The 23954-nt window shown below is 47.3% G+C and overlaps 2 protein-coding genes and 1 long non-coding RNA gene across 7 annotated transcripts in view; 2 read left to right on the top strand and 1 right to left on the bottom strand.

The window, feature by feature from the left end:
* Window positions 1-42: 42 nt before the first annotated feature.
* ECHDC2 (enoyl-CoA hydratase domain containing 2) lies at window positions 43-14868 on the bottom strand. Of its 5 annotated transcripts, XM_090049670.1 has the most exons (11): window positions 14308-14438; window positions 13486-13891; window positions 13245-13312; window positions 11735-11822; window positions 9948-10034; window positions 8290-8382; window positions 4967-5023; window positions 4283-4470; window positions 3168-3218; window positions 2763-2810; window positions 43-715 (listed from the first exon to the last, which is right to left on the bottom strand). In XM_090049670.1, the coding sequence occupies exons 2-11, from the start codon at window positions 13511-13513 to the stop codon at window positions 638-640; spliced, it is 786 nt and encodes a 261-aa protein (XP_089905796.1). In that variant the 5' UTR covers window positions 13514-13891; window positions 14308-14438; the 3' UTR covers window positions 43-637. The 5 variants fall into 5 exon arrangements, with proteins under 5 accessions (XP_089905796.1, XP_089905793.1, XP_089905795.1 ...); XM_090049667.1 differs by lacking the exon at window positions 13486-13891 and having other exon boundaries at window positions 14308-14868; XM_090049669.1 differs by lacking the exon at window positions 14308-14438 and having other exon boundaries at window positions 13486-14301.
* Window positions 14831-15480, top strand: LOC149863454 (uncharacterized). Its single transcript, XR_016442673.1, has 2 exons — window positions 14831-14962; window positions 15091-15480. It is a non-coding gene; the product is annotated as an uncharacterized LOC149863454 (long non-coding RNA).
* A 3217-nt stretch (window positions 15481-18697) lies between these two features.
* Window positions 18698-23954, top strand: part of SCP2 (sterol carrier protein 2) — a 48567-nt gene continuing 43310 nt past the window's right edge. The window contains exons 1-3 of the mRNA XM_090047650.1: window positions 18698-18856; window positions 19916-19973; window positions 23370-23441. Of these exons, the coding sequence (XP_089903776.1) occupies window positions 18713-18856; window positions 19916-19973; window positions 23370-23441 (274 nt within the window). The 5' untranslated portion in view covers window positions 18698-18712. The remainder of the gene's footprint in view (window positions 18857-19915; window positions 19974-23369; window positions 23442-23954) is intronic.

The raw sequence follows: 23954 nt of genomic DNA on the forward strand, positions 1-23954 counted from the left end.
CGTTTCCTTCTGAGATGTTCTTAATGAGCACATCACAACCAGTTCTGCAAAGAATAAGGCACTGACCTTTATTGGGAGTCTGTACAGTACAAAAAGCAAGCATGGAAAACTAGTTAAAAACTGGTATCAAAGAGTTCTGGTCCAGCATTGCCACTAGTTACCTTAAGCCAGCAGGCACAAAGAGAAGTGAATGCTTTCCCTGTTGTGCCTGAAGACAAAACTCTTCTAGTCCCAGAAGGCCAGTTCTGGGCATGGGTTTGTTTTTGGTTAAATTTGCCACCAGTTTGAAATGCTCACTTGATAGAAGGAGTTGGGCTCCATTTTTTTTTATCTGATGTTCACTGCGAGCCCGTTTCAGAGTCAGATTACTAGGGAAATGCTCAATCAATATCTTGTAGTCATTCATCATTTTACATATCTAAGCCTTTTAACGTATTCAGCTAATTACAGTGAACACATTAGAATTATCCTTTAAAAAAGCTGGCTCTTCTGGACTGTCCAGGAATGTCACCTGTGCTAGAGTTTATGAACTTAGTCATAGCAATTTAACCATTCCAATACACTTCAGGTTCTGCATCTTGGCCCTTTTATTTCCTAAGGAATCCTGCCACCAAGGAAGGGGGAAAGCTTTGAATCATCATTCCCCAGTGAAGTGAGGTGGACGTTTCTCCTTGAAAGCAGCCATTCCTTCCTGCCGGTCTCTTGTAGGAATGTTCTGCATTTAAAAGAAAGGAAGCTGTTTGTTTCCCTTGTGAAATAAGACACAAGTTTCAAGTGATCCTAAGTGAGTCATACATTAGCCCTACAACTCCTACAGATATTCAGGGGATACCACTGCTGGTAGGCAAGTCTTGGCCTGTACATGACAAGCAGGAAAATGGAAAGGTGATAGGTAACATGTCTTATAAGTAGAAACCTACCAAAATCATGGTTGTGCTATTTTCCCTGAAACTATGACTTTGGGCAGGCTCTGCAAAAAAAAAAAAAAAAAAAAAAAAGCATGGGCTCTGTGCTTTTGGCAGGTTCATTGCCAAAACCACCCCTGACTTTCCAGCAAGCAGAGAAGCCCTGCAGTCTTGGTGCAGGGAAGACCACAGACAAAGTATAGAGCATTTGCTATGATGATCCCAGTAAAGTTATGAGGGGTTGGCAATTCACAGGTTGTACTTGACTTGCTGCCCTCCTCTTTCTTCCCTTCTCAGGTGGTGATGGCCTTTTGCCCTGTGACAGGTTTTATTCAACAATGTGCTGCAGGTTCATTATAGCGAATGCTCTGTACATGGTTGGTGGCTCCAGTGTGGGGTTGCTCATCCTGCTTCAGCCCTGCCATACCTCCCTTCCCAACCCCCTGTGCTCCAAGACTGCAGGGCTTCTCTGCTTCATAGGTTTCATAGACATTAGGGCTGGAAGGGACCTCGGGAGATCATCGAGTCCAGCTTGCTAGTAAGTTTGCTTTTTTTGTTGGGTTTTTGTTTTGTTTTGTTTTTTTTTGATAGTGAGCTGCTACTTGGGGATGACCAGAAACTGTGACTTAATTACAGGCAGTCCTCCACTTAAGATGTTTTGAGTTGCAGTGAATGGCACTTACAACATTTATAAATTGAACACCCAGTTTTGACTTTCTGATGTCAGTTTCGACTTTATGACACTTGATCCGACGCCATGCCAGCAAACAAGTTCACTGCGTCGCCCATCTCCCAGGAGAACGTCTGTCCAAACTTCCTTGGACACTTTCTTTAAGAAACCAGAGAAGACTCCAGAAAAACCTGCAGCTAAGACTCCTGAGAGACTCCTTCAAAAAGTCCAACCAGGAGCCCTTCAAAAAGTCCAGCAAAGTCACCTCCAAGAAGTCCTTCTAAATCAATATATTGCTATTTACAATATACATACGTTAATATAGCTGTATCACTCATCTATAATTAATCGAGTAGAAAATTCTGGGGTATTTTTGGTGAAAATAGGGAACCAATCCCCCATTTATAACATTGTTCCTATGGGAAAATCGGTTCCGAGTAACAACGTTTCGACTCAAGATGTGGTTTTCAGGAATCGACTGTAGTGTAAGTCCGAGGACTGCCTGTACCCTGAGTAAGCCCAAGGAAGCTATTCATCCATGCTTAATAACACATGGATTAATGGCTTCACCAGGTTTAATCAGGGTAATTAAGCCACAGTTTTGGGCCATCTGGCAACCTGTGGGGAGAGGCAGGACTGCCAGGCCCCCTCACTCAATCAGAGGCATAGGGGGGGCCCTATTGCACCCCACTTATGAAAATGGCAGCTGGCCCCAGGGTATGCCCACGAAGTCGGCCAGCCACCACTTCGAGTTCAGTAGACACCCTACTTATAAGACATAGAACTTGACTGCCTGGAATTAAGTTACATGACCCACACTACATCTAAAATAAATAAATCCCACAATCAATTAAAGTTTTAAAGGCCATCACCAGCTGAGAAGGGTGCATGTTTGTAACATGAATGGTGCACCAGAACTTGACTGACACCCAAACCAAAGTGAGATCCCATTGCTCAATCTGGTAAAATGCCCTTTGTTGAAAAGATGGTCAGGGTTAGGGCCTTCAGAAAGCCAGTCTGGTCTGAGTAACATACAGGAATGCTAGTCTGCAGGAGCCTTGTTTGTTTGGCGGGTGAAACTTGGAAACATGTTTGTGACTTGAGTCAAGTTTTCAAAACTTTGGCCATGAAACCTCATGGTTATTGCAGGGCCATGGTGTCACTTTGTAAAATAATAGATACTATACCTGAGCATAGCACATTCCCTCAATAGCCATCCCTGAAGCAATATCCACCTGAAAGAAGGGAGACTTGTCTGAAATACACAGCACTCAAAGCAGTGAACATTTTAATAAGTAACTTCCATTAAGTTTCAGTGACTATTGTTCTAGCTCTTCATGTAGGATTGCAATGTGAACTTGGAGTTAAAATTCTGCCCTGACAAGTTAACTTCATCTTTCAAGAGATCTTGCCACAATCTTACAAGGGATCTAAATGCCTAGTTTAAGGCAAGAATCAGAATCTGGCTCTGAAGAAGCTTTATAGTAGTTCTAATAAATGACCTGCAAGAAGTCATTTTTTGCCCCTCAGAATACTTCAAAACCTTTTTTCCTCTTTCAAAAAAAATAAAAGCCCTTAATTAAAACAATTACCTCTATTCCTCTGTTTATTGCCAGTTTCCCCATTTTCACAGCAATTGGAGCCTTTATTAAAATGAAAGAGATGTGTAAGTAACTGAAGTTATCAGAATGTGCAGTAGTGCAGTAATTTCATTATGTCTTGTTTCCAAATGAGCTTCCTGTCTTTAGGACTTTACAGGTAAGTCAGTGCTATGTTATATTTTACAAAGCAAAGATCACCTAGAATTCATACAAGTGCTTGATGTGGCAGAATCTGCAGATTTGGGCGCTTAAAGCTTTGATTCTCAATTGGGGTGCTGTAACACTTTTGGGTGCCATGTAATATTAGCACTGTTATGTGTAGATATTTGTACCCCTGATTCACAAGATAAACCTAGAGATTTCAAATAGGAATCCATAGTGTCAAAAGCATTCTGCCCTGCTGTGGTTTTTCTTGAGTTCTTTGCAACAACAATATTGCTCTATTTTTCCATAATCAAGAAATGAGTGAATGCTAAGGAGTTGGCATTTTCTTGAGTTTCAAAAGGTTCAGAACCACTGGCTTAAATCCAAAGCCTGATTCTCAGAGGTGCTATCTGCCTGCAACTCCCAGTAAAAAAAAAAACAGCTGCCTGTGCTCAGTGCCTTTACAAGTCAGGTTACAGCAAACTTAGGTCAGGGTAGACTGGGACTGTCAGCGTTGGATGTGCAGAATGCCAATACCCACTAGCGTGACTTGAAATGTCTTGTGATGCTTGTGCTGACCTGCTGACCACAGAGCATTGTCCTGACCTTTTAACTCTCTAAGGGGCTGGTTAAGTGTCTCAGCATTACTGACAGTTAGACACAAGAGGAAATGCAGTGGAGGAAGGGGAAGATTGTTCTGAGTCATCCAGACTCGCTCAGGAATCTGAACCCAAAGTAAGTTCTCTTTCTCCTGCTGAATCTCAAGGGTCTGGGTTTCAAAATTTGCCTCCTTTTGGAATAATGGAAGCTCAGCGTGCCCACAAATCAGATAGCTACTTTGCATCTTCAACTACTTGAATTTACCAAGATTTTACTGTTTCCTGGAGGAAGTGGGGAGCTATTTAAGTCTCATCAAGCACACAAGCCCCCTCTTCATGAAGTGAGCCAAACTATATACTGACCCGAGGAACGATTTCTTTAGCCAGAGCTAATGCTTTCTGGTAAGCGGCGTCCTCCTGCTCATTCTGTGGTACTGCATGGTTTACCAGTCCGATTGAGAAGGCCTGCTGTCCATCAATCTGTCTGCCAGTGAAAATGAGCTCCTTTGCAAGACCTATTCCAATGCAGCGGGGCAGGCGCTGGGTTCCCCCTTAAGATAACAATCACAACACCATGTTAGGTCTCTGTGACTCAAATGCTAAAAAGGTTTTGGTCCCCTGCCATGTAAAATACACCACTGAAGACTAGCAGCAGGTACCTCTATTGCATCTGCCACCTTGGTTTTCTACCAAAAAACATTCAGTAATGGCAGTGCCCTCTGGGGTATTGGTGTAAATCCACTATAAATGTGGAAGGCTAGGGCAGAGGTGACTTGTCCTAGATTACAGCAATCAATAGCTTTGCACAAAATCCTGGATGCCAACTCCTGCCTCTGTTCTGAGTGCTCAATACCTTTCCCTTGTAAAGCTCTTCCTCAAATGCCAATGAAAGGTTTTTGAACCCGAAAGCTTGCTTAAAAATTGTTCTCCAACTATTTAAGTTGGTCTAATAAAATATATCAGATTCACCCAAAGAACCTTGTCTGCCACAGTAAAATCTACTTCCCCAGCTGTAGTATGTAACACAACTGAATGAAGCAAGGTTACCTGCACCAGGAAGAAGCCCTCTGGTGGTCTCAATCAGACCCATTTTGGCTGAAGAAGCTATTAAAAAAATAAAAGGTGGGGAAGGGTGATGCATTATTTTCATACAGGAGGAATCTGTTAACATAAATAGGAATTTTCACCCAGAGAAAGCAACTCTTATTAAACCCCAAAGGAGCACTGACAACACAGCAGTCATTCTGGTAGTTGATTTCTGCTAACAACTCAGCTACGGTCTGCTGTTTTTACAGACTTGTGTATGACTAGAACATATTTGCTAAGCCGACTAGAGCTGTGAGTCTTGATAGAGCCTTACCGGACAAACTTAGCGTGTTGCACAAAAAGAGGGTAAATTTCCTGATGTCAGCTTAAGCTGACAGTTTTGCTGCTTAAACTCACTGCTCTAACCCTCGTCCACCTTGAACTTCCTGCAGCATGTATTTGTACAGACTCCATTCTGGACCATCCTCAAATACTGGTGCTTGCTACGTTGATTAAGACTGGCTGTAGACAGAGCTGCCTGTTGTATTTGAATTTTTCTCTTAAGCCAACATTAAGTCATGCAAACTGTTGTCTCAACCAGATGTGTGAGGTTACTACTGTTTGTTTAAGTAGCCAGAAAGAGGATGCGATGATTAGAGTCCTAATCAACCTCAGCTACAGATGAGGCAGAAGTGACTGAAATATCCTTCCTGGCTGCTTGCAAGTAGTTTAGCAAGCTTACTGGGGGAAAAAATTAGGGATACATGTACAAGAGATGAGACTAAAGGGCTGTGTGCAGGGGAACTGGAATCAAAAGTGTACTCTGCTAGCATTTTTTAAAACTTCCACCACTCATTCACATGGCACGCTCACTAAAGGTAAATCCTCTTCATGCTGAGGTCCGGCAGTCTGATGAGAGCATGCACGCACTAGAGGTAGGGTTGTTGCAAGACTTCATGGGACTGGGAAATGTGCTGAAAGACTCTGCTATCCCTGAAATGAATGCCGGGGGGAAGAGACTGTTTGGTTAGTCTTAGCACTATCCTGAATTCCAGCTAGGACAAACCAGACAGTTTGACTCTACTGCGTAACATGGCTTTGGTGCAAAACTGATTGATGCTCAAATAGAATATATCTGTTTTGAAAGCAGCTCGCTGGTGTTATGCAAGTTAGGTGGCCAGGTCCCGTTGCTGACTGACTTTCCACAGGTCTCTTCTCTCCCACCAACCTGCAGGGCCCTCACTTCTAACATAAGCAGCTAGATCATGCTACGGTTGTTTCACAGAATTAATTTTCTGGTGGATGTTCCCATATCACCTCAGCATACAGGAGATTAGCCCCTGAAAATTACATTGCTACCCCAAATGAATACTATGTTTTACCTTTTAAAAAAAAATGAAAGGTGTTTCCTGATAATCAGGGATCCTGGTTTTCTCTAATTAAAAAAACACACACACCACCCTCCTCCCCTCACAATTTTCGGATTTAAAAAAGTAACTCGAAATCCATACTTATATATAGGTATCCAGGCTGTAGCTGTATTGGTCTAGAGAGAAAGGCGATCAGGATTTGTAGTAGAGATGGTATCTTTTATTAGACCAACAAGAGTTTTGCAAAAAATAAGTTTGCAGATTTTTTTGCAAAAAATTTTTTCTGGACTTCAGCAAGGCCTTTGACAGCATCTCCCACCCCATCCTCATTAAAAAACTAGGCGACTGTGGCATTGGTGCCTACAGTCAGATGGATTGCAGATTGGCTGAAGGGTCGTATGCAGAGGGTGGTGGTGGACGGGTCATATTCGACCTGGGGGAAGTGGGCAGCGGAGTCCCCCAGGGCTCGGTCTTTGGGCCCGCGCTGTTCAATCTCTTTATCAGCGATTTGGATGACGGGGTGAAAAACACCCTCTTTAAATTTGCTGGTGATACCAAAATTTGGGGTGAGATGAGCATGCTAGTAGGGAGGGAAAGACTGCAGCAAGACCTGGATAGGTTACATGGGTGGGCTAGCAAATAGAGGATGCGCTTCAATACTGACAAGTGCAGGGTGCTGTACTTGGGCAGTAGTAACCAGCAGCACATTTATAAGATGGGAAACTCCCTTCTTGAGAGCACGGAGGTAGAAAGGGATCTTGGAGTCATTATTGACTCCAAGATGAACATGGGCCGACAATGCGAGGTCACGGTTGGCAGGGCTAACCGGACCTTGTCATGCATCCACAGGTGCATCTCACGCAGGTCCAAGGTGATCCTCCCCCTCTATGCAACACTGGTCAGGGCACAGCTGGAGTACTGCGTCCAGTTCTGTGTGCCCCATTTCAGGAGGGATGTGGACAGCATGGAGAGGGTCCAGAGGAGGGCCACCCGCATGATACGGGGACAAGAGGGCAGACCCTACAATGTAAGACTGTGGAACCTGAACCTGTTCAGCCTTCACAAAAGAAGGCTAAGCAGGGACCTGGTGACCATCTATAAACTCACTGGGGGGACCAGAAGTGTTTGGGAGAGACCTTGTTTCCCTGAGTGCCGCCCCGCATAACAAGGAATAACGGCCATAAGTTGTTGGAGAGGAGGTTTAGATTAGACATCCGTAAGAACTACTTCACAGTCAGGGCTGCTAGGATCCGGAACCAACTTCCAAGGGACGTGGTGCTGGCTCCTACCCTGGGGGTCTTTAAGAAGAGGCTTGATGCCTACCTGGCTGGAGTCATCTGAGTCCAGTTTTTCTCCTGCCCAGGCAGGGGGTCAGACTTGAAGATCTACAAGGTCCCTTCTGACCTGACTTCTATGATTCTATGATATTATATATATATATATATTAGTGGTGTTCATTTTAATCACAGAAAAATGTAGATTTTTGTTTTTTTATATATATATATATATACACACACACACACACAAAATCAGGACTTGTAGTAGACATGATATCTTTTATTAGACCAACAAGATTTTTGCAAAAATCACATTTTTCTGTGATTAAAGTGAAATGCCACTTATATATAAAATTATATAATATATATATTATATCATATAATACCAATATAGCCACTAATATATATATAAAACACCACTTATATATTAGTGGTGTTTCATTTTAAGCACAGAAAAACGTAGATTTTTGGGTTTTTTAATCTGAAAAATTGCAGATTTTTTTTATCAGAGAAAACCAGGATCCCTGCTGATAATAGGTAAGTGTCACCCAAATTCTGTCTAGATTGATGCCTTTTCATTTCCTCCATGACTGAAGTCTAGGTTCAGAGAATGCAGAAGTCCCTTTCACTTCCCTGTTCACTTATCTGTAGCAAGAGAAAGGTGACATGAGGGTGTCCGTGCTTGCTGCACACATACCTGCTACTCGAAGATCACAAGCTAAGGCCAGCTCCAGTCCCCCGCCTAGTGCATAACCTTCGATTGCAGCTATAGTGGGCACAGGCAGTGCAGCTGGGGAAGGTCAAAGTCATTTGAAGTTTACATTCCAGAATCAGGTTTCTCAGCGAACATTTTAGATTTCTTCATTTCAAATGTACAAGGTTTCTATGGCTATGGCATAATGCCTAGCAAGTTACCAGAGGTAGAGGAAAACCATCATCAGATAGTGAAAATCTGCAAGTTTTTATTTCCTTCTTTAAAAACAATCCCAGAAAAGCCTGACAGAAACACTGTGATACTGGAAGAAAGAACAAATTGTGTTAACTTCATACTGGGATTGGCTTCCTCGAAAATGTGAAATGTGAACACTTGGGACAGCAATGCTACCAAAGAACAGCTCCCACCATGAGGCATCTCCCCATTCAGCATTATGTGACCACCGCAGTCCTGGACAGGCTTTCCTCCAAGTGCCTTGATGAACATGTGTATCCCAGCACTGAGGGGAGCTAGGCAAGGCACTTTCCCATTTTAAATTTCAGAGAACCCACCCTGTCTCCGTACTTGTAGTTTTCAATCTTTTCAGACTCTAGGCACCCTGCAGAAAATCTCAGCTCTTAATTTTTTGCTCATTTTTGATTATGCACAAATAATGGAGCAATTTTCCTGGTCAAAAACCAGTCAACAACTTCTGGGTTTATCTTCTGAATCATGTTTGCACACCTGACAGGCCTAATATTGCATGGTACCTCACGACACCATTGAAAGTATCTCAGGCCACCCCGGGTGTCACAGCCCCCTGGTTGATAGTTGCTGCTCTATACAGTAAATCTGGTGTCCCTTGGTGAAACCTCATGCGTGCTGTGCTGCTCTGAGCAGGCTGTCTTCTAAACTGGACTCAGGGTGGCCACCCCTGCATGGCGCTAGCATTGTTGGGCAACGGGACCAAGTAGCTTGTTCCCAAGTTCATAAGGCTACCCCAAAGACTGCTTTAGGAGGCAGCTAGCCTAGCACTGTGCAGCGTGCTTGACGGTGGCACTATCAGGAATGGCAGGTTTCCTGTGTAGACATGGTCTAGGGCATAGCAGGTAAATCACTTACAACAAGGTGCAGTGAGACAGCAGCAAAACTGGGAACAGAATCCAAAGTGCAGTCTCAGGGGCTCTCTGCCTGCAAGGCAGCCTTCCCCAGCCATGCCATAGTGCTTTACTGTATCGCTGGTTGGATGTACACGTTAGATACTGCTTGAATTTTTTTAATTAAAATTTTAATCAACTTTGGTCGTGTTTCAAACATCTTGTGCATCTCCCTCCAGGGACAGGCACAGTCAATATGGGAACAGCATTGTTTGTACAAGTCCACATTCCTTTCCTAAAAAGGGTGTTAAATATTGATTTAGCAAGTTCAGCTTGTGAATGCGCCAATGTGCCAAGATCCTTTTCTGTTCTACCGAGCTGCTTGTGCTACTCTCAAATGAGCCCCTTGCAGCCATGTGCCAAGGATGAAAGGAATAACATCTGTCACAGGTGATTCATTCTTTTGCATCCTCCCCCCAGGATAAGGACACTAAGAAGCAGGGACCTTTGTCTGCCCCCCCTGTATGCACAAGTATGCAAACAATGTAACAAGAAACCATTTACCAATTTCATCCATTAGACTTCTCAGCCTATGAACAAAATGTCCCACTTCAGCATCACTCATTTGTGCACGCTCCTTTAAGTCAGCACCTAAAGTAGGGAGAAGATAGGAGTTGTGACAGCGGACAGGCAGCAGAGCTAGGTAGACAGCAGCGCTGCATTGCCGGGGCACGAAGAGTTATGTTCCAGAGCAGTGTAGGGATGCCAGCTCTCTGGTCTGGTTGCATTCAGATGCTTTAAGGATGGTCGTAGAGCATCCTGCCCCATTGCTGCCTATGGCAGCCAATTTCAGAGAGCAACCTAAGCACTGTTTTACATGAACTGCCTTCTACTAGGTTAGACCAGAGGTCCATTTTGACCTGTTACAAAGTGGCAAAGACCAAATGGTGAAAGGACCATGGATGACCAGGGTTTTTCCACTGGTCCTCTCCCCACTTTCAGTCTCTAGCACTTCAGGTTTAGGAAGTTCTGGTTCACTGCCATGCTCAATAGCTACTAACGTGATTTTCCTCGATTTGTCCAGTCTCTTTTTGAATCTGGCTAAACTGTCAGCTTCCACAAAATATTGTGGCAATGAGTTACACACTTTAATCACACACCGCGTAAAAACCTTCCTTTTTCTAGCTTTAAACTTACTACCAGTTTCATTTTGTGACCCCTGGTTCTTGTATTGTGAGAGGTGGTAAATCATAAATCCCTATTTACTTTCTCTTCACCGTTTAGTATTTTGTAAACCCTTATCATGTCTGCCCCAAAGTATTTTTTTAAACTTGAACAGGCCTACCCTTTTTAGTGTCTCTTCATGCAGAAGCCCCTCCATACTACTTACTATCGTTATTGACCGTCTCTGGACCTTCTCTTGAGGTATGGGGACCAAAATTGGGCACAGTATTCAAGTTGTGGACACACCATGGATTTATAAAGAGCATAATGATACTTTCTGTTTTGCTTACAAGTCCCTTAATAATTCCTAACATTTTACTTGCCTTTTGAGAGCCGCTGACCACTGAGCTAGTGTTTTTAGCAAACTGTCCACAATGACTCCTAGTGTGGTAACAGCTCATGTTGAGCCAAATGTTTTTGTCCATATGCATCACTTTACACTTTATCTACGTGTCACCTGCCATTTATTGTCCCACCCTCTCAGTAGTGCAAGATCTTTCTTTCTGTAGTCTCTCGCAGTCTGCCTTGGACTTCATCACTCTGAGTAATGTTGTGTCATTCACAAATTTAGCCATTTCACTACTCACTCCTTTTTCCAGATCATAATTTATGCATATGTTAAACAGCACCGGTCCCAATATAGATCCCTGGAAGACCCTGTGGTTTGATTTTTTCCATCCCAAAAACTGTGTGTACTCATTCTTTGTTTTTTATCCTTAAACCAATTTCTAATCAACAAGTGAGCCTCCTCTATAATCCCATGACTACCTAACTTCATGAAGAGCCTTTGATTAATTCTCAGAATCAGAGGCAAGGGGGCAGCAGTACTGTGCTCTAAGGATGGAGCTTGGAAAGCAAGAGAGCATATAAATGAAAGAGCTAGTCTTTAGGTTGTAGCCACTGAAGCTGGGTGCAGCTGCTGAGGTCACTGTTGCTAAGGCAGAGGTTGATATGCCGAGATGGGACCACATGCCAAGGTTTGTTCCTTATTATTGCACAACACTAAGCTGGCTATTTAATTAAGTGTATGTTTCCAGCTGCTACTCAGCACTGCCTGCCCTGTGCAACAGCACATGGACCCATCAGCTTTTAACATCAAGTCAAGTCACAGAGAATTGGTTACCTACCTGCACAAAACACGCCTTTTACTTCACTTTTAAACACTACTACACGGATCTTGTCATCGTAACGGAGACTTTCTAATGCACGAAACAACTGAGGGGAGAGAGTTTACGTGAGAGAAGTTAAGCATGGCTTTGAGCCTGTCTTCCTTGTGAACCCCTATGCCTAGATCACTGACAGGAGGCTCCTACACTGCAGTAAGCTTCTTGACTGTCTTTGCTGCGCGGGGAGGGAACCTTGCAGAAAGCCAGTGTCAGGGATCCTGCTGCTCTGCATGTGGTCTCTGGCCAGATTGCTCTTGCTTTTCTTCCCATCTTTTCAATATCCCAAATGGACCCTGCTGTTCAGGGCAGAGCCTGGTTCTCTGGACCCCTTGTGCCCACAATAACTAGTGATTTTTTTTTCAATTAACTTGTATCCAAGGCCAAATGAGCAAGACTAATTCCAAATCCAAGAGTCTAGAACCATGAGTGGCCCTACTGCCACCTGCATCTGGGGCTTCAGATGTTTCCAAATCCTTTGGCGGGCATCCTACCTGCAGGCCCAAGCCTGGAGGCTTGGGGTTCGGATGCCAGCGAGTTTTGCTTGCCCTTATCCATAGGAGCTAAGGAGGAGACTCCCATTTCCATAAACTGGGCTTAAAGCTGCTACACCTCGGCAGGTACTGAACCACGCCAGAAGAGCAGTTCTCCCACCGTGCGGTTCAGGAAAACTGCCTTCACGGACACAGATGCCTGGTATTTCCCCTGCCAGGTTAAGAAGCCACCACGCTTGATCTGAGCCCACAAGAGGCCCAGAAGCGGGATGTAATTAGTGATCAACATCTTCTGGTACATCTACACTGCAGTCCCAGAAATGAAGCAGGGTCAATTAGCCCATGCTGAGCTGGGCTCCATCCCGCCACAGTTAGACTGGTACTGGTATTCAAGCTACCTAGCGTAAAGCAGGCTAGTGTATCTGTAGGCTGTACTGCAGCGTGGGCATTCCCAAAGCCTCCCCGCCCCCTTGAGTTAGCCTATCTTGCTTTTATTCACAAGCTCTACTGGCCTGGTAGCAAATGACTAAGCTTTACTCTTAGTTTCGGACCACACAGATCTCATGCTCTACTAGGCCTAGACCCTAGACCATCAAGCTGCAGGTTGTCCAGCCACAAGCAACAGGCCCACAGTAAGAGACACTGAAAGCCTTATACTTTTCCTCCAGTAACTTTTGAACCCCAGTGCTTCTGCAATGCAAGCGCTGAATAAACCCAAGAGGTAACTTGTTAGTTGACCAATGGATTTACACAGGCCCATTCACTAACAGGAACTTACTTCATGGAGCTTGTGAGGATTAGGAGATCCGAAGTGTTGTGCATATTATAAAAAATTGGCTTATATATTGATAGACACAAAGGGACCGGACGCTCACTGGTTTCCTCTCCTGTCATTGCTATGGCAAGTCTTTCTCTAAATCCCAATCTTTGCAGTCACAAACATGTTTACTGTCAACAGTCACAGACAGCGCAATACTCACTTCATTAACAAATACCTTCCCCAGTGAATTTTTAGCATGGGGTCTGTTCATCTGGATTTCAGCAATTCCTTCAGTAAAAAAAAAAAGACACTGTTAATTATAAGTTGTTGAAACAAAATCCTGCTGAGAAGCCCTATATATTGTCGCTTCTTGCTTGGAAATCTGTATAAAGGCTGTAAAAACCTGGCACAGAGCCTGCTTGAACAAATGAGCTGAAAAGCCAACCTGCCCATGCACGTGCCATGAATTGCAGAACCACTACATATCATTGCCAAATGGAAACAGAGACTCTCGAGTTTAAAAGGGGCGTCTCGTTCTATCTGGTGTTTTCAGGGAACCGCGTCACAAAGCCCAAGGAACAGCGTGAAGTTCGGTTTCCCACGCTCGTGAGCTCGCACTGTGCCGTCATCCTGCCTTCATCGAGCCTTCAGCTGCGTATTCCCTAAGGGAGAAACCCTCTTCTTCCAGTTGTGCCGTGCCCGTGAGGACAGCACGAACGACCAGCGTCTCGAAAGGCCCGCGTGCCACGGCTGTCTGGAAAACGAAGACCCACTTCTCGTTCACAGCTCTGCCAGCTCATCTCAGGGACTTGACGCAATGTTTTTAGGGCCAGCGGACTGGAAACATCTGCTTCCTCCTCCCTCCCCCTGCAAAATATGAACACGCAGGTTCTGCCTGTCTGGGAGCGATACGTGCCCAAAGCAACCGGCTGCCGCGTGAGGGAGAGGAGCGGCCTGCTCTGTCTCGGGTCCTTCCTTCTGCGGCCGCCGCGCTCCCCGGGGCCTCCCTCATCAGATTCACGGGGACAGGGAGACGGGGAGGTGAGGCGCCCTTGCCAAGGTTATGCAGGACGCGTCCCCGAGCAACCCATTTCCTGCCTCCCAGGGACCAGGCCAGCCCTTCATGGGACGCAACCGCCAGCCTCGGGGCTGCCAAGGGGCTCGTCCTCCCGCGCAGCAGAGCCTCTTGTTCCTCCAGGGACAACTGTAGCGGCGGGGCAGGCCCCGGCCCGGGGGAGCTGTCGCAGTCCTGCCCGCAGGCGGGCCCCCGGCCCGGGACTCACCGCTGCGCTCCCCGCCGGGCCGGGCCAGCGCCACCTCCGCCCGGCCGCACAGCCCGCGCCGCAGCGCCGCGCAGCCCGCGGCCGCCCGGCCCAGCCGCTGCATGGCCGCCGCGCCCGCCTCTCCCGGGCCGCCCGCGCGGGGCGGGGCAAGGCGCCGCGGGAAGAGGGAGGACGAGGGGCGGAGTCTGACGGGGCTGTAGCCTGGATACATTGACCCGAGCCCAAGACCTTGACCTGAGGTAAATGAGACCTGAATCGCCGCGAGAGCGGGAGAGACCAGCGTGACGCTAACCGCGCCGTGTGGTGCAGCAGCAGGTCCGCGGAGGTGATGCTCCCCTCTGTGCGGCGTTGGGCAGTAGTGCGTCCAGTTCGCGAAGGATGTTGACAGACCCGAGAGGGTCCAGAGGAGGCCACTCATATGGGTAGGGGCCTACAGGGCAGGCCCTCCAGGGAGAGGCTGAGGGACCTGGACCGCTTCAGCCGCCACAAGAGAAGGCTGAGGGGGGATCTCGTGGCCGTCTACAAATTCATTAGGGGGATGCAGCGAGGGATCGGAGATGCTCTGGTCACCGGGGCGCCTCTTGGGGTAACAAGGAACAATGGTCACAAACTGACAGAGCAAATTTAGGCTGGATATCAGGAAAACGTCTTCACGGTAGGGGTGGCCAAAATTTGGACTGGGCTCCCAAGGGAAGTGGTGTCCCCTCCCTTGGGGGTCTTGAAGAGAAGGCTGGATGGACATCTGGCTGGGATCATCTGACCCCAGCGCTCTTTCCTGCCCAGGCAAGGGGTCAGACTCGATGATCTGCTGAGGTCCCTTCCGACCCATCATCTATGACTCTATGAATCTCTACCATGAGTCCTGATGCCTTTCCTCCAGACCAATATGGCTGCAACCTGAATACCTTGAAGCATCCGGGCTTGAGTTCCCCATCTGCAAAGCCCAAAGAATGAGTTTCCTGCCAGGCAGTGTTGGTTTTGGAGATGTTTTCATTGGCATTTGTGCGGTGCTCAGATGGGCAGCGATGGAGGCCATGTGGGAGCACAGGTGGGGTTGCCAGCCCTCCAGGCTTGCCCTGGAGTCGAGAGACAAATCTCCAGGAGATGCTGAGAGTCACCCGGGAGATTAATGCTAGGGCATTCATTAAAATAAATATTAAATGTTGACTCTGATTGATACAGTGGTCCAGTGGGTTTTTTAAAACACCATAGTCATGTTGCATTTGCTGTCCTGACATAGTCGTGAATGTCATTACATCATGCGATGAATCTTCCCCAGATAGATTCAAGCAGAGTTGGCGATCCCAAGCACAGGGCTGGGAGGAGGAACTTCTGTCGCAGGGCAGGACGAGGCCAGCAATTCTGACTCCTCCTGTGGCTTTGGATAATTCAAGTCTCTGCCTGTTCACTCATAAAATAGAGGCGATATTTAGCTACCCAACCAGGATTTTGTGAGGATCAGTAAAGTAATGGTGGCTAAGTGCTAGTTATGATGCTCCTATTATTAAGCTGTACCCACACATCCAAACAATGTAATTAACCTAAGGGGGGTTTTTTTGGAGCAGCAGAGTGTATACTGATAGCTCGATATGCTGCCAAAAGATATTTCTAGATCCACTTGCTGGTTGAATTTCACAACAGCTGCCATTTGCAACAGCTGACTTTTAATTTCCTTGTTTGTGGTTAGAGGCATTTAGCAGACCTCCAGAGGGAAGCAGGCCCCTGAGCAGGAATTTAAAGTTGACTAGTAAGAACAAGTCATATAAATGACACAGGTGAAAAGCTGCCTGAAAGTCAACCTTGTGACTCTTTATCCAGCTGAAAGTCCAGTAGTTTTCTTCTCTGTGGCAAGGAGATGTTTGTCATGCACTTAAGGAAACACTCAGCCCACGTGGGGTAAGTTGCATTTAAGTGACTGTTGCAACAGCTAAATGTACAGAGAGGTTCATGTAACACGTTTCTGATTAAAATTGAGGGCATGTCTGTACTTTTTATGGTGCCAGGTAGGCGCCATGCCATTCTGCTCTGCTCCCTCCCACCTGGACTCGTGTAGCTGCCTTTGTTGCATGCTGCAAGCTGACTAATTGGTTGTACCTCCCAACAGAGGTAATTAAATAGTTCAGGCACCCTTAAAACATAGCAGTGCTGCTTCTGGGCCAGGAGCAGCACACCCAGAGTAGCGTGGCATTTTCCACGGTGCTGCTTGGCTATGAGAGGTGCAGACAGACCTCGGGATGCTGAGTGAAGCAGACATCTGCCAGACTCCTTGGTCTGAGTGTTTTTTGAACAACACACAATACTGAAAATAAAATGAACTAAGAAACTACCTGGAGTGGGAAAATGGAGCAGTGAAAAGCCTCGCTGAAATTGAAGCTCTCTGGAAATGTGTAGGACAAATGAACAAGGTTTAAACATCACTTCACATTGTATGTGCAAATGCTCAGGGACCAGTGGCAGACCCAGAACTAGCCCTGGATGAAGCAAGTGGAATTTGCCAAGCAAATGAGCACCTGGGGAATTTGCATAGGGCCCGACTTCTAGGGGAGAAGCAGCACCGAATGAATAGCCCCACCACATTGCCACCAAGCCCTCCAGTCAGATGCAGTTTAGGGTCAGACCCAGGACCTAAGCAAAGATTCAGATGGAATATAATACGCAATTTGTTTTGATCCCGGTATAAAAAGAGGGTTGGAAAGTATGGGAACTTTGTAGAGCCCTAAGGGAGCTCTCATGGTGCTGTGCCAACTTCCTTGTCACAAGTACAAATACCTTAACTCCTGGCCTGATGTATTTGTTGGGCCAAAATGTGGTAGGGCTGTGCTTATAGATGAGAAACCTGCCAAAGCTTTGCCACTGAACTGAGCCTGTAGTCATTCTTTACAACAGGATTAGTGTTGGGATCTCCTGGCTGTGACTTTTGCAACAGTTCCAGAGACTTCAGTACTTACAACACATCTAAAACACCCAACAAGGATGATGCAATTCTTTTAACTGTTAGAATAAATTAATAACCCCAGACCAAAGTCTCCTCTCAATGCTGCCTTGTTTGCTCAATCTTTGGCCAGTTTTCTGTAGCATAAAACGTTCTCCTTTGACCCAGGGAACCTTCAGGAATAAATAAACCCAAATTGAAATTAGCTATCCTACTAGCTTGGTCGTTATTTAAAAAATTAAATGGAACTCTTAGGAACAATCCTGCAGGATCAGGTGGATGTTCTGGTTGACAGAATAGACCTTTCCACTCAAACGAATTTGTTATGTATTAAGCGCAAACAGTGAGCTCTGTGCTGTACAAGCCATGCATTTAAGGTAGTCCCTTCCCCAGAGTTTACTGCTAAAGCAGGGGTGGGCAATTATTTCCGCTGGTGGGCCACTTAATGAGTTTTGCTGCACTGTCAAGGCCACACACACAAAATCTGTCAGAAGATATCATTTGAACAAATTATAGGTAAAAAACAAATCATACACTAAAATTGAACTTCTACTATATTTTAATTTTATTTCAAAGAATAATTTTTGTCCTGATTTATGTTTTCATGAGTAGTGTCTATAGAGGTGACGGCATAATAGCTCAAAATAAAAGTTTTACTCTTGTATATTGTGTGTGCGGGGGGGAGTATTTATGGGGATGTGTATGGGCGGGGAGGAGGGGGCTGCCCACTCACTAGGTCGGGGAGCTGGCTGGGGATGCAGGGAGGGAGGGGATGGCCAGGGGACACGTACAGCAGAGTTCACCCAGGCAGTGCGGTGCAAGTGAGGTCTGTCCCCTGCCGCACATGGACACTGCAGCAGGAGCTGCTCTGCATGTTGGCTGGGACCGGGCTGGGGCCTGGGCCATGATGGTGGCAGGCATGGGGCAGGTGTGGGCAGAAGTGTGGGGTGGGCTGCCCCAGGAGCAGTGGGCAGGGCTCAGCTCTATGCAAGCCTGAGGACTTGGAGCTCAGATGCCCCTGAGTCTCCCTTGCCCTTAGCCCATGGCCCAAAGGAGCAAGCAGGGGAGAAATCCCGGCAGGCATGGACACCCCAGCAGTGGGTCTGCATGCCCTGACCCTGGTGATGGAAAGACCCGGGTGGGTTTGGCGCTGTAATCCCAGGGTAACGCTGCTCCTTATTTGGTGCCGGGCACCTGGGGGCAGCCAGAGGGTGCTTGGGGAGGAAGGCGGGGGGCTTTGCACTTGATACGTGACGTCATACTATACATCTATTAGCCAATGCCCATGCCTGGTGACGTGTGAGGAAGGAGAAAAAAAAAAGACCCCTCAACTCCCACGACCCCGCACGGGGTGTCCCCGCAGGGACCATACTGGCTCCGCCGCGCTTGGCCCCGCCCCCGGCCTCCCTTTAAAGGGGCAGCTCCCACTTAGATTGCCTTCCAACGGGGGGGGGGGGGCAGCGCGGCGTGCACATGCGCAGGAGGCTGCTTGAATCCTTCACCTTGAGGGCGCCGCCAGTCGCGCGGGGACCGTTCGAGCTGGCAGAGCGCGCACTCGCCGCCGCAGCTGCTATCATGTCGCGGCGGGTCTTCGTGGTGGGCGTCGGCATGACCAAGGTACGGGCCGGCGGCGGTGCGGCCCCCTCAGGCGGAAGCCCGCGGCCTGTCCGAAGGAGCTGCCGTTAGGGCCGGGACCAGCGGGGTGCTGCATCCTGGTGGCTCAACCCCGGGGCCTCCCCACGTCAGCCCCTCTGAGTGGCTTAAAGCACTCGTTAGGCAGCTTAAAGTTGTGTGATAATTACAGCTGTGTGTCTGGAGCACCCTGGTGAGCAGTCTGGTTCCTGTGCTGTGTTGCCAGCCCAAGTTTGTGGCAGACTATATAGGTCCAGACTATAGGAGGAGGCACTGGGGAGAAGTCACAGGATGCTGCGCTTAGCAGCAAAGGGACCATTGCTGGCTCCTGCTGCTGCCGCCATGGCAATGCTGTGGTGCCGCATGGGCCTGAGTGCCGGGGCTGCTGCGGAGATGTTGGACTGTGCGTAGGTAGGGTAAGATGCCATGTGAGGGGCGTTCCACACTGCCAGGTGCCCTTGAAAAAGCAGCTTCTCCCTAGCAGCCACAGGAGCTCAGCTGCCTGGGGCCCACTGGTGCTGAAGCAGTGGCATGCTCTGGGGCTTCAAATATATGTGGTGCCACTGTCCATACAAGGGTCCACCCCACCTACCTGGGACAGCAGCACAGGCTGAGCAGGGAGTGGAGCTGCAGGTAGGAGCTGTGGGCAAGGGGGGCAATGTGTATGGGAATAAGGTGGTTACCACCTTCCTCATCAATGGCCAGAGTGGGCAGGCAGTGCGCGTGTGCATGCAAAACAAACAAAGTTCATTTATGTCAGTAGTTTAAAGTACCCTGCACTATTACTAAATATTGGCTATGGGATCGGCATCAGCTGATATGGCTGGTTAATCAGTGGCTATTGGTATCAGCCAAGAACATCTTTATTGGTGCACCCCTAGAGCTTAGCTTCCCTCTTTGGTCTACGCTTTACTTATGCCATATTGTCTTTTTGGAGCAGAGACTTGTGTTGAACTTCTGCCCTGAGTGCTCATATGTTGCTTAAGGATACCATCTTCAATAAGTATATTTATAGTAATTTCAAATCTTATTTTTGTTTGCTAGTTTGAAAAACCTGGGGTGCAGGCCAACTTTGACTACCCTGACATGGCTGAGGAGGCAGGTAATTTAACAACTAAGAAGGGTTTTTGTTTTGTTTTTTTTTTTAAAACATCTTAAACTTATTTTGAGTTGTGTAGATTATCTCTCTCATCATACAAGGACAAAGAGAAAACCAGTGCATGTAAAATGCAGCAAAACTTAAAACTGATGGAAGGAAATACAGTTGTATATAGTACATAACTGACTCATGGAAATAATTGATTTGTTTTGTAGTAAAGGTATAGGATTAAAAATGTATTATAAATTTATATGAATAATATGTAGGTGCATTAGGTAAAATGAGTGAGTATCAAACTTCATAGAAAAATATATAAAGTTTCCTCCTGATAATTCAATCATGTTTTATAACAGTTAATGCAAAATTGTCTCTTCTCTATGGTATTTGGCACTACCTATTATCAGCCAAAGTACTTGAATCATTCATGTGATACAATTATGAAATTCCTATGGCCTATTTTTTTTTTTCCCCCCTGTATGGAGGTAATATGTATTATTTACCTAGCTATTTCAACACAATGTTACTGGGAAACTGTTTGGGATACATTACAGATCTTAAGTATTTGTCATATTCCAGCACTATCGTCTCATCTCTAAACCTTACACCAGCAATTTAACACTTCTACAGAAGTATTTATTTATTAGAAAAGATTTATTTTACTGTAACAGGGTCCTACTCCAGGGGTGGCTGTAATACCCTCTTAGCCAATTGCCCAAAGGAAGCAAGAGGACATCTCTTTCTTTTGACCTGCCACACTTTGAAAAGATATTTTTAGAAAAAGCAGCTTGCTGCAATGCTCCCCAAGCAAGATCTCACTTGTGAACACCAGTGTCACTACTTATCACCTTAAGGGGTAATTACAGCTTCTGAACCTCCCCTACAGCCATGGTATTTCCAATCATCACTTAAGTGGGAGCCTTGGTCTACACCGGGGTAGGTAACGTTCTTTGGCCGGAGTGTCAAAAAACGCCACAATGCCTACCTTGGAAGGTGCCAGAGTGCTTGCATGGCAGAAAAACAAAGTGAGGACAAGGGGTACATGGCAGGATGCCCTGCTTGTGCCCCCTGCCCCCCAGCCCTACTGCCTCTGCCCCATAGCCCAGGCTCTGTGGCTCCCAGCAGCTACCTCAGCTCTAGGTAGCTGCTGGAGCCCAAGCTGCTCCCAGCAGGGCTTCTAGTGTCTCAGCTGCCTGCTGGGAGCAGCTCCCCAGATCTGGGGCCACCTGCAGCCAGGAGGCTCCAAACATCTGTGTCGGGCTCTGGCATCAGCTCCATACCAGCACGTGCAGGTGCGTCTTGGAGGGAGGGGCCTGAGGCAGCACAGCCCCAGTCTCTCCCCGGCTCCCGGCATGGAGGCGATGAGCCCAGCACAGCTGTTTATAGCCAGCCTGGGCTCTGGGCAGTGGTAGCAAGCATCAGGCAGGCTGCAAATAGCTGCACCAGGCTCCACAGCTAACTCTGGCATCAGCTCTGTGCTGGCAGCAACTGCATGGGCATTTTGGGGTGGGATGCGCTGCCCTGCTGTCCACCCCAAGGTAAGCACGCAATTGCTGCCAGTATGGAACTGATGCCGGAGCTGTGCAGCCCGGTGCAGCTATTTGCAGCCTGCCCTCTGTTTGCTGCTGTTGCCCAAAGCCCGGGCTGGCTACAAACAGCTGGCCAGGCTCATCACCTCTGTGCTGGGGAGCGACTGGGGTTACACTACCTCAAGCCCCTCATGGCACGCCTGCACACGCCGGTGTGGAGCTGATGCCGGAGCCTCCTGGCTGCAGCCAGCCCTGGCTCTGGGGAGCTGCTGCCAGCCGGGATCCTGGGCTGCTCCCAGTGGGCAGCTGGGAGGCTGCAAGCCCTGCTGGGAGCAGCCTGGGCTCCATCGCTGGCAGCAGCTACCTGGAGCCAGGGCTGGCCATGGCATGCCAAGCAAAATGGCTTCACGCGGCATGCTTGGCATGCGTGCCAGGGGTTGCCAACCCCTGCTGTACATTATCAGGCTGCCTTAGGCCTCCACCCCCTTGTCAGGGCCTTGGCCATCCTGGCCTCTGCCCGCACTACTCTGGCTGGTTCCCTTGGCCTAGAGCCATTATACCGGATCTGTCTCTTCAGGCTCCTGCCTTTTCTTTGCCCTTTTGGGGACTGTTATCTCAGCCATGCCCAGGCTGTGAGCCCTCTGGCTTTAGACTCTACCCTTTTTTGAGCTGTGGGCTCTCTAGTCCTGTTGCCAACCCTCTGGGGCTTGTGGGCCTCTGACCCCAAGCTCTGCCCCTCTTTGGGCTCGCTAGCCTTGTTCCAGCCCCTCTTGGGCTATGGGCTTTTGGCCCCAATCTCTGCCTCTCTAGGGCTGTGGGTTTGCTAGCCCTTTTCCTGCCCCTTCTTAGGCTTATGGGCCTTCTGGCCCCAATTGTTACCTTCCTGGGCTGTGGGCCACTTATCCCCAACTTGTACCTTGAGCTTTACCCCTGTCAGGGCTCACGGCAGTCACGTGCCTCTCAGGGACTAACGAGGCCTCCAAACAATCCCTTTCTAGTCCCACCCAAACCACTGGTTAAACTCAAACCAACACCATAAGCTCTCTGGCTATAACTAAACATTTAACCCCCTTGGCTGTATACCAAAACCTTCTATCCAGCTTTGGGCCTTAGTCCGCTGCTAGCTCCCCAGCTCCTTTACTTGCTGTCTCTCAGCAAAGCATATTCACAGTCCATCATTAGCAGGTAACTCTCTTCAGAGCTTCTTTCCCTTCAGCTTTCAGGGCCAGACTGTCTGCTCTGGCCTGAGCTTTATATGCCCCAGAGCCCAGCCCTTCCTGGACAGTATGCAGGTGTCTCTGACATGCTTTGCTGATCAGCCTGCAGGATGGCCTACAGCAGCAGAGCTGTGCAGTTGTTCTCTTGCTGCTTGCCTTGGTTACTTGCTTGTTAAGTTATTGCTGTCAGCTTGTTTTAAAGAGCTCTGGCTGCCTATTGCTCTGTAGCTAGCTCCCCTCTTGGCTGCCTGAGCTCATTTTGCTCCCCTTTTCCTTTCAGTAACAGGAACCATAGGGTCCCTGTTACATTACTTATAATAAAATCATCTGTAGATTTCTGGTATAGTAATGAGTTGCCAAGGTTTAATTTTATGACCTGACTCTTTCTTTTGAATCCTATAACTTATTTTTGGGGGTTGCATCTAAGCTTTTTTTTCCAAGAAATAAGAGCTACAGCCAATAGCAATACCATAGAACTTCTTTAGCCTTGTGTAATGAATGCCCTAATATAAGAAGTCCTGGTCCTGAAAATACATAATACACTTGCACTTGATTTAAATTCTCAAATTGTTATTCTGTAAACTTTGTTTGAGACACCTTTATCACATTCATTTTCTACTCAAGTTTTACAGCTGTTTTTATTTAAATCTTTCTAGGCAAGAAGGCTTTAGCTGATGCAGGTATTCCTTATTCAGCAGTGGAGCAAGCATGTGTGGGTTATGTTTATGGTAAGTAATGCTTTCTGGCTAGAGTTCTAGTTTGCTAGCATCTGTGTGCTTAATTTCATGTATATGAGGTGTCCCACTGACTTCAGTGGGTCTATACACATGCTTAATCTTCTGTAGAAGACTGAAGAGCTGAGAAGTTCATATTTTTTTAAATGAGCACTGATTCACCAGAGCGCCCCACGGGATGACGAGGTCGAACGGTCACAAGCTCCTGCAAGACCGTTTCAGGCTGGACATAAGGAAGAATTTCTTTACTGTCCGAGCCCCCAAGGTCTGGAACAGTCTGCTAGCGGAGGTGGTTCAAGCACCTACATTGAACACCTTCAAGAGTAAATTGGATGCTTATCTTGCTGGGATCCTATGACCCCAGCTGACTTCCTGCCCTTTGGGCAGGGGGCTGGACTCGATCTCCCGAGGTCCCTTCCAGCCCTGATGTCTATGAAATCTTAGTCAGTTGTAGGAAGTTATACTTCATGGCCTGTTGTGGTTAGGGTTTTGTGAGAATTTGTATTC

This window comes from Crocodylus siamensis, chromosome 5, assembly GCF_052110815.1.
Source record: "Crocodylus siamensis isolate JL-2025a chromosome 5, ASM5211081v1, whole genome shotgun sequence".
NCBI lineage: Eukaryota > Metazoa > Chordata > Crocodylia > Crocodylidae > Crocodylus > Crocodylus siamensis.